Source organism: Hemicordylus capensis, chromosome 6, assembly GCF_027244095.1.
Source record: "Hemicordylus capensis ecotype Gifberg chromosome 6, rHemCap1.1.pri, whole genome shotgun sequence".
Lineage (NCBI taxonomy): Eukaryota > Metazoa > Chordata > Lepidosauria > Squamata > Cordylidae > Hemicordylus > Hemicordylus capensis.
The window spans coordinates 32,794,067-32,804,371 of record NC_069662.1 but is presented as its reverse complement, the minus strand read 5'-3'; the positions used below and the strand labels follow the sequence as shown (position 1 = coordinate 32,804,371).

The 10,305-nt window shown below is 44.1% G+C and overlaps 1 protein-coding gene across 1 annotated transcript; it reads right to left on the bottom strand.

The window, feature by feature from the left end:
• Positions 1-9,351: 9,351 nt before the first annotated feature.
• LOC128331270 (olfactory receptor 10C1-like) lies at positions 9,352-10,305 on the bottom strand. The gene has a single exon (XM_053264621.1). It carries the CDS (start codon positions 10,303-10,305, stop codon positions 9,352-9,354), a length of 954 nt encoding a protein of 317 aa, XP_053120596.1.

Genomic DNA, 10,305 nt, shown 5'->3' with positions numbered 1-10,305 from the left:
GTCTCAGCCACAATCATAGAAGGGAGTGAGCTTGTTGGTACCTTTGTCTGTTGATCAAGCATAACGGCCATGCCTTATCCTGCAGTACTGTCACCTCTGGGAGTTTCAGGCCAAGCAGATCAGAAAGGCTGACTGGTTGAGTGGACAGATGCACTAATTTAATAACCTGTCACCATCTGCAGAATAGCAACCGAAATCAATGGACAGTACTGTACATACCCATGTTCAAGAAGACTGATACATGGCAAGAGTTCTCAGCAGTAAATAATAATCTGACATTGTTTGCTCTGGTTTCTCAGACCAAAGCCAAGCATTTTACATAAATATGATTCGTGTAAATGGCTGAAGATGAACCCAGTCCAGAGGTTATATGAATGAAGTGGTTAAGAAGCCTCTTTTCAGATAAGACATTTAGGTTGTGTACATGAATTCTCTGGAGAGGGGCACACATGATTGCCCTCTTGAGTTCGCTTTGCCACTTGCCATGGAACACTCGTGGCACCACTGTGAGTGACAGAGCAGAGAGCTGGGGAAGGAAGTCCCCTGGTATCCATCAGCGCACTGTTCCAGGAGCACGGTTCCTTAAGGGTTTGCCCCTCAGCCAAGCACACCAGCCACAGGCAGTCCGAACACATACATGACTCGGGACCCAGGGGGAGGACAGAAAAACTCTGGGCTACCTGTTGTTGCATCAGCCTCGATCCCGGCACAAGCAGCCTTATTGTGGTAGGGCTGAGCAAGACCGGGTAGGGCTGCTCATGTGGACAGCTTTATTGTTATGTAATTGCTTTTGCAATCTTAATAAAATAAATAATAAGAATAATACACTTTATTTCTTAGCTGCCCCATAACAAACTGATCACTGGGCGTTTCATAAGAAAACATTAAAACATGAAATAAAAACTCAGAACACATTAAATCATGTAAGAACAAAGGGGTGGGGGGAGAAAATACAAAATACTGTATAATGAATCAAGATCTGAATCAATGGACAAGGCACAAATATCATGGCCACGAGAAAGCCTGCAATTTCCCTCCTAGAGGCTCACAAGCTAATTTCAGTAAAGGGGGAATGTCACAGACAAAGTGGTTTATAACATTGGACCCACAAAAGGGCAAAGTAAAAACCATGCTGCTGATTGTAAGACATGGAAGCCAAGAGGAAACACTTTGACCCACCAGGGAAGAAAGTAAAATAAGTGTGCAGAGCACAACTGATGAAGGAGATGGATTTCCCCCCAGAGAGAAGGTTTTCCAGCATTTTGGGGACATTGACCGATGTGTAGCAGATCTCCAAAAAGGACAGGTTTCTCAGGAAGAAATTCATGGGTGTCAAGGGCAGGGTCAGCCAATGTAAGGAGAATGATGAGAGAGTTGCCTGCCAGGGTAATGATACAGACTGCCAGAAAAGTTGAGAAGAAGCCACCTTCTTGGCAGGGGTCATCAGACAAACCCACCAGGATGAACTCATCTGGTGCTGTGCTGTTTTGCAAAATATTCTCTTTTGGGGTCTGCATCCATAAAAGGAATGGAAATATACGTTAATGTATTATTTTAAGAGATAGTAGTTTGACTTTGGCCACATTCAAATGTAATAATCTGGACCTACCCCCCACGTGCTTCGCAGATGTTCAAAATTGAAACTTCGGAGACTGAAGATAGGAGGGGGAACTTCCTGCACAGGCATGGGAACTGGCTGTGTGGGCTTCCCAGATAACCACAACTGGAGGGAGTGAGGAACTTCCTCCCTCAACTCCAGTTACTGCTCACTGTAACTGCAATTCTGCCTTTGGATGTAACGCTGCCGAATGCAAACCTCAGGCAGAAGCAGCAAAACTCACTACAACCTGAGGGTTCAAATTGGAGTTTAGAAAGGAAAACCTCAGTTTGCTTTTCTCATGTAATCACGGTTGCATGCATCTGGATGTACAAGAAATTCAGCCTCAGGCAACTTCACCTCCGGTTTCCCATTACATGTCAATGCCACCATGTGACAGTTCCTGCATCCTCTGCTATCATTTACTGTGTATTACCAAGCCTTCTTCTATAATACTTAGTAGGGATGTGCAAAAAATTTCGGGCACAGAACGATCTGTGCCCGAAACGAGCAATTTCGGGTGATTCGGGGCCGAACCGAATCACCCCCGATGTCCCCTGATATTTTTCGGGACTGAGCCGAATCACCCGAATTTCGGGGCTGAAAAATTCGGGTGATTCGGCTCTTGGCCGATTTGGGGGGATTTTTTGAAGTTTTAGTGACTTTGGGGCAGTTTGGGAGCATAGCATGGGATCTGGGCAAAAGGAGTGGGGTGGGGTGGTAGTGCCTAATGGGTGCAGGCTACCACCCCAATTTCAGGGGGATTGGGCAAAGGGGTGATTTTTTGGGAATTTCTGAAGTTTTCATGTCTTTGGGGCAGTTTGGGGGCAGAAAGTGGATCTGCCCCAAAGGAGTGAGGTGGGCTGGTAGATAGTGCCTAATGGGTGGAGGCTACCACCCGTCCCCAATTTGAGAGTGATTGGACAGAGGGGTGAATTTTGTTGAATTTCTGAGGTTTGTCTTCATAAGGTGAAGTGTGCTAAATTGATTACTTCTTCATATTCATAGTAATTGAGAGTGTGAAAAAGTGAAAGTGGGGTCATGAGATTTGTTTAATTGAAAAAAATCTCATTTGCTATGATAGAATGAGAATTCACACCTCAGAAAAAACTTCATTTGCTATGATAGAATGAGAATTCACACCTCAGAAAAAACTTCTGAGGTGTGAATTCTCATTCTATCATAGCAAATGAGATTTTTTTCAATTAGACAACTCTCATGACCCCACTTTCACTTTTTCACACTCTCTACTACTATGAATATGAAGAAGTAATCAATTTAGCACACTTCACCTTATGAAGACAAACCTCAGAAATTCACCAAAATTCACCCCTCTGTCCAATCACTCTCAAATTGGGGACGGGTGGTAGCCTCCACCCATTAGGCACTATCTACCAGCCCACCCCACTCCTTTGGGGCAGATCCACTTTCTGCCCCCAATCTGCCCCAAAGACACCAAAACTTCAAATATTCCCAAAAAATCAGGCCTCTGCCCAATCCCCCTGAAATTGGGGTGGCAGCCTCCACCCATTAGGCACTACCACACCACACCACTATTCTGCCCCAGGCCCCACTTTCTGCCCCAATCTGCCCCAATCTGCCCCAAAGACATGAAAACTTCAGAAATTCCCCAAATATCACCCCTTTGCCCAATCCCCCTGAAATTGGGGTGGTAGCCTGCACCCATTAGGCACTACCATCCCACCCCACTCCTTTTGCCCAGATCCCATGCTATGCCCCCAAACTGCCCCAAAGTCACTAAAATTTCAAAAATTCCCCAAAAATCAGCCTTTTGCCCAATTCCCCTGAAATTGGGGTGGTAGACTCCACCCATTGGAAACTACCACCCCACCCCAAAATGTTGCCCCTGGGCCCATTTTTTACCCCCAAATCAATTCAGATTCAGATTTGGATTCGGATTAAATCCGAATCCGAACCGAATCAAGGGTGATTCAGGTGGCCCATATTCGGGCACAAAACAGAACAGGGGTGATTCGGTTTGGGTCCCGATCCGAATCACCGAATTCCCGAATTGCACACCCCTAATACTTAGTGCCCATGATAATGGAAGAATGCTATAGGCATGAGGAGCATCAGTCTAATAAAGGAAGTCCAAATATTTTTAAGATAAGGAAGATTTATAATTTCACAAGAAAAAATGAAATAAAAAACAAAACAAAAAGAACCAGGAGTTGACTCTTCCCAAGAAATGCAGAGTTAATTGCAGAACTAGTTACACCTTTGAAAGTACTTACGTTGAAGATGAAGTACTTTTTCACACAGCGAATTATTAATCTATGGAAGTCTTTACCCTGAGATGTGGTGATCGCCACCAGCTTGGATGGCTTTAAAAGGGGCTTTAACAAATTCATGGAGGATAGATCTATCAATAGCTACTAGTCTGGTGGTTGTGGGTCACCTCCAGCACCAGAGGCACGATGCCTCTCAATACCAGTTGCAGGGGAGCAACAGCAGGAGAAAGGGCATGCCCTCACCTCTTGCCTGTGGGCTCCCCAGAGGCATCCATGGAACTCTCCCTTTCAGTCCCAGTACATAGCAACAGAGGTGGTCTTGTGGTAGCAAGCATGACTTGTCCCCTTAAGCTAAGCAGGGTCTGCCCTGGTTGCATATGAATGGGAGACTCGATGTGTGAGCACTGCAAGATATTCCCCTCAGGGGATGAAGCTGCTCTGGGAAGAGCAGAAGTTTTCGAGTTCCCTCCCTGGCTTCTCCAAGATAGGTCTGAGAGAGGTTCCTGCCTGCAACCTTGGAGAAGATGCTGCCAGTCTGTGAAGACAATACTGAGCTTGATAGACCAATGGTCTGACTCAGTATATGGCAATTTCCTATGTTCCTATGCTCTGTTTACCTCACTAAACTCCACAGGTAAGGTAGCATATACAGTATCAACAAAAACCTTTGTTTTAGGGAGTCAATTCTTTAGAGATGTGCACAAATCGATTTTTGTGATTACATTTGAGGTCAAATCAAATCAGCAAGATTCAATTCAAACTCAAATCTTCAAACTCAAATCTGATCAGATTCGATTTGAGTTGGATTTGATTCATATTCATATTTAAATTAATTCTACCTTCTTTCAAAGGTCCTGGGGCCCCCAAAGTGGGGTGGTTAGTATGGCCCCATGGGTGCCACCTATCACCTGCAAGCCACTGTGGTAATCAGTTATTTTATAGGCATTTTTGAAGTGTTTAGACTCTTTGGTATGTAATGAGTCCTCGTAGGGATTCATTATGAGGAAAAGCAAAAACCTACCAAAGAGTCTAAACTACTCAAAAATTCCTGAATGGAATTCCATATGGAAAGTTCATAGCACACCAAAATGTCTACACATTTCACAAATTCATAAAAAAATAAACTGAGGGCCCACTGGCTTGTGGGGGGGATTGTCACCCCCCCCTCATTGTGCCAGGGGTGACTGGGCAGATTTGTTTTAAGGTCAAATCACTCAAATCAACCAGATTCAAGTCGAATTGAGTCAACCTAAAAAAAAAATCACACATTCCTAAAATCACAGGGTCTGCATAATTTTGTTACCTTCCTGGGATGTAATTTATCATGGTGATGCATGCCCTTTCCACTTCATGGTTAGACTACTGCAATTTGCTCTCTATAGGGCTCCCCTTTCACACCCTCTTTAATTAAAGCTGGTGCAGAAGTTAGTGCTAAGAATTCTAGCAGGAGTCAGATTTTTAGCCCATATCACTCAACTACTGCACCAGCTAGACTGTTTGCCTTTTTTTTCCTGGGTGTGATTCGAGCAGCTGGTTCTGACCTACAAAGCACTTAATGACAAACACCAATCTAGCTGAAGGACAGAGTTCCATCCAGCCCATGAGATTATGTAGAGAGGGATTCCTTCCTGTTCCACTGCCTCTGAAACATTGCTGTTGGTGATGCACGGACAAGGATTTTCAGTGGCGCCCCCAGCTCTCTGGAACACACTGCAGGTTGTAACCTCTCACATCCCACAATGCACCATGTAATGAGCATGGTGCATTAGATGATTTCCCCACGGCTGGGCATGCCTGCTGGCTCATACTACCGGGAGAGGTGTGCCAGAAGGGTACTTATGCCCTTCTGCATCACTTTTACCCCAGGTAAAAAACCCAAACTCTATGGATGCGAAAGCTGGACTTTGAAGAAGCAAGATAGAAAAAAACATTGGCTTTTGAACTTTGGTGCTGGAGAAGACTTTTGAGGATAGCATGGACAACCAGGAAAACAATCAAGGGGATCATAGAACAAATCAATCCAGAATTTGCACCCGAGGCACAAATGACCAGGCTCAAAATAACATACTTTGGACTAGGGATGTGCGAATCGTTTCGGGTACAGAACGACTGTACCCAAAACAGCAAATTTCTGGTGATTCAGAGCCGAACCGAATCACCCTCAAAGATGTGTGTATTTCTTATTATGTATGTTAGAGACATTGATATCCCACCTCTCTATTTTTTTAAAAAATGCTGAAAGCAGCTCACAACATAATCCACAGCAGCAAGGTGGATGGATTTGATTACCACAGCAATGAATGCACTACTGAGAGACCTTAAAGGCCAAGTTGAAGACAGATCATCCTGAAAAGATCTGTCTTCCATCTTGTTTGTTTGTTTGTTTGTTTGTTTATTATTTCTCTGTGTAAACCGCCTTGAGACATTTTTTGAAGGGTGGTATAGAAATTGTATAGATAGATAGATAGATAGATAGATAGATAGATAGATAGATAGATAGATAGATAGATGATCTATCTATGTGGTTGCTAAGAGTCAACACCTACTTGATGGCAATTAATCAATCAATCAATCAATAAAAAAACCTGGAGTTCCCAATTGCAGAGCACTGGGATTAGGACCAATCCTGGCACTCCACATGAGAAGCCCTGCCCCAATACAGCTGTGCAAGCCTGGGTAGTGTTGCTCCTGTGAATGACCTTATTATACTGTGCTAAGAGAATGCATGCCATATGACTGAGAGTATGATTACTAAGAAAAATAGCATTTTATTGATTGTATATGTAGTTAAAATTATTATTCTACTTTTATAGTTCATTTGTAATTTTTCGATTATGTTGTGAGCTGCTTTCAGCATTTTTTTTTTAATAGAGAGGTGGGATATCAATGTTTCTAACATACATACTAAGAAATACACACATTAACATCGTCAGAAAATGTAGTGCTATACTTACTGACACATATGATGCTCATGTACAACATCCTGTCACTGGATCCTCAAGAGTATGTGTGATTTCTCAGGCTCGATCATAGGAGGGAGTGAATTTGTGCTGCTGATTTTAGAATATTCTTCTGTTCATGCAGAAACTTTAATTGGAATTGCCATACAATATATTTTGACAGCTTCAATTTGAAGAAGGAGAGAGGGCGCATGTACAAGGAACCCTTTCATTAATAACACACCTGATCAAGTGTGGCTGCCCAGTAAGGCATCCTTTCAAAGGAGTTGTGTGTGTTGTCTGGTTGGGCAGCAAGTCCTTGATTTCCCTTGATGCCCAGCCACTATCTGTATTTTTGAAGTTCCCATGGATGGTGTTGCTCTGTCCAGCTGAATATAGGGGTGCCCTCATCTCTGCATATGTATGTTGGTATCCTAATGTTCAGTCTTGGCCCCGAGGCTTGCAAGTATCTATACTGTTGCGGTACAATACATTAAAGGAAAGCCTATGATCAATGGGATAACCCACACTTAGGGTTAAATGATAGCCCCTAGCTTTTTTAAGTGGTTCTATTTTTTGTACGAGTTTGTAGAGTAAGTGGGGCCCAGCCCATTCGATGGGGTACAAGCATGCAGTCTTGGCCATACCTCATGAGCAGAACCTCATGAGCAGAACTGGGGCCAGAGGGCTCTTGCTGCCCAGCCCAGTTGTTAGATCTATGCACGCCCCAGGGAATGGTACCCCAGCAATATCTTTCCTGGTTCCAGGGACTGTCACAAAGCAAAAGACCAAGCAGAGGTGCAACTAGGTAATTTTGGAGCCTGGACCTAAATGCCTTTGGAGGCCCTCCCCTCATGCTGCAAGTTAAGAATCATTTTTTAAAACATAGGTTTTTGAGGGCACAAACCACACCACCCAGGACAGAACTAAGAGGATTTGGGGGTCCCCAGGGGATGTGGAGGCCCTGGACATTGGCCCTGAAACCCATGTGTAAGAGTGTCTCTGAGTCCAAGCTCTGCCTCTGACAGGCTAGTCTCTTCACACCATATATCTATGTCCTTTTTTGCCCCTCACAGCCATCTGGCTTGCCAGGGATTGCTCAAATCCATGGGTGTCCTGCCCTGGGATATCCTACAGTGGCTGATTTGCATAGGCTGCAATGCCAGTCTCAGCCCAGCACATCAGGCTGTGGATGTGAGATCCATCCCCGATCCTTCCCAACTCTGCCCACCCAAAAGTTCTTTGACACATGGAGCAGACCAGACTCCTCAGAAGTCTAGAAGGGTTGAGAGGAGAGGGGAAGGTAGAGAGTATGGGTTCTATTGTTAACCAGAGATACCCGGAGTCCCACATCAGTGGGGCCCCCTATAGTTGGATGGCCTACCTCATGAGAGTACAGTCCAATGGAGAACCAAAGCTCATGGTGCTTCTGGTACTCCCCAGTTGACTGTCCCTCTCACATGAGAGGGCTGATCCCCGGCCGGCAAGCCAACATGGGTGCAGGAGTGTGTTGGGACTTCCTGGACTGCTTGGCCCAGGTCTACGAATTCAAGTGCATCCTTTGACACAGTAAACCAAATCCTAGTATCCTTTGCCTGCCCTCATATACATATTTCTTCCTAGGAAACATCATGCTCAGAGTAACAGGAAACTAGTGCCCCTCTCCATCCCCCAGTACCAGTAATTATGCTTGTGTGAAACTATGTTTGCAGATCTCTTGCAAGGACAGTGATACAAGTGATGTGAGGAAAGGGCTTAAATGACCTTTCCCTGCTGTATAGAGCTTCTTGGGATGCAGCCTCAGCAGCCCAGGAAAAGGAAGGTGTCCCTCTGCCCAGAAACCTGGTTGCATAACCTCAGCTGGATGACAATGTGTGGGATGCTTCCCAGCTTCATAGATTAGGCACAGGTTCATCTACCGGAGGTTTCACACTATGTCTGAAGGTGCCCATTATTTCCTTCTACTTCATTCGAACGCTGGGGATGGAATCTGGGTAGGGTGGGTTAACCCTACCCAGCTGAGGCTTAGCAAATGATCAAGCTCCCTGCCTCCTATCTTGTTTTACATGGACAGAGGATCCCCAAATGGAGGTATGCAGACATCTCCTACCCAAGTACCGATCAAATAAATTGCCCTAATATCTACAAAATTTTAAAATACAAATAAATAAAAGCATTAACCATACAAATTAGAGTTGGGAACTTTTGTATTGTACTATTTATACTGAAAAGGTTACCCTTTGTTTACTTGTTTAAGGGTTTGATGCAGCATCAGGTTCAAGCAACCAAGAGAACTTAGGTTCAGATTCTGGTATGGTTTACTGAAAACAACGCTGAACGGGTTGCTGGGACTGTGTACACTTTCAGCTCATCTTCCTAATCCTAGGCATCAATTCTAATGTTTAAGAACAAAATAAACTACAAAAGAGGAAGGCTAGAAGGTTTATTTGCTCAATTTAGTTTGGACCAAGGGAAGTGCATAGTCTCTAGAAACAGGTAGATAGTCATCTGATTTGGATATCACATACTAGATGCAATAGTAATGTACTATCTTAACCTGTAATTATCTAAAATGTTTTCTCTCCCAAATCCTCCGAAGAGCATCTTTCATTTCCTTATTTCGCAAGCTGTATATGACAGGGTTCATAATGGGACCGACCACAGTATAGAAAAGGGAAAGGTATTTGTCTGTGTTCGGTGAGTAAGTGGAATTAGGCTTCAGGTAGATAATACAAGCAGAACCAAAGAATAAGGTTACAACAATGAGATGTGAGGAACAGGTGGAGAAAGTCTTTTTCCGGCCTTCAGAGGATGAGATCCTCAAAATGGTGGCAATGATCCCAGCATAAGACATCAAGATCAGAATAAATGGACAAGTCACAAATATCATGGCCACGGCAAAGACTGCAATTTCCCTCTTAGAGGTATCCCCACAAGCCAATTTCAGTAAGGGGGGGATGTCACAGACGAAGTGGTTGATCACATTGGACCCACAAAAGGGCAAAGTAAAAACCATGCTTGTATGACCAAAGGACATGAACAACCCACTTAACCAAGATGCCACAGCTAGACTAGTACACACTTTCTGGCTCATCAGGACATGGTAGCGCAAAGGTTTGCAAATGGCAACGTATCGATCATAAGACATGGATGCCAAGAAGAAGCACTCTGACCCACCAAGGAAGAAATCAAAATAGGTCTGCAGGGCACAACTGATGAAGGAGATCGATTTATTCCCAGAAAGGAGGTTTCCTAGCATCTTGGGGACATTGACTGATGTGTAGCAGATCTCCAAAAAGGACAGGTTTCTCAGGAAGAAATACATGGGTGTGTGAAGGGCAGGGTCAGCCAATGTAAGGAGAATAATGAGAGAGTTTCCTGCCAGGATAAGGACATAGATTGCTAGAAAAGTGAAAAAGAAAACACTTTGCAGGTTGGGGTCCTCAGACAGACCCAGCAGGATGAATTCAGCTGGTGTTGTGATGTTTTGCAAAATATTTTCTTTTGTGGTCCACAT

Bases quoted from the DNA above. Each gene is read 5' to 3' on its own strand.
- LOC128331270 (XM_053264621.1), bottom strand. From the start codon at position 10,305: ATGTGGACCACAAAAGAAAATATTTTGCAAAACATCACAACACCAGCT.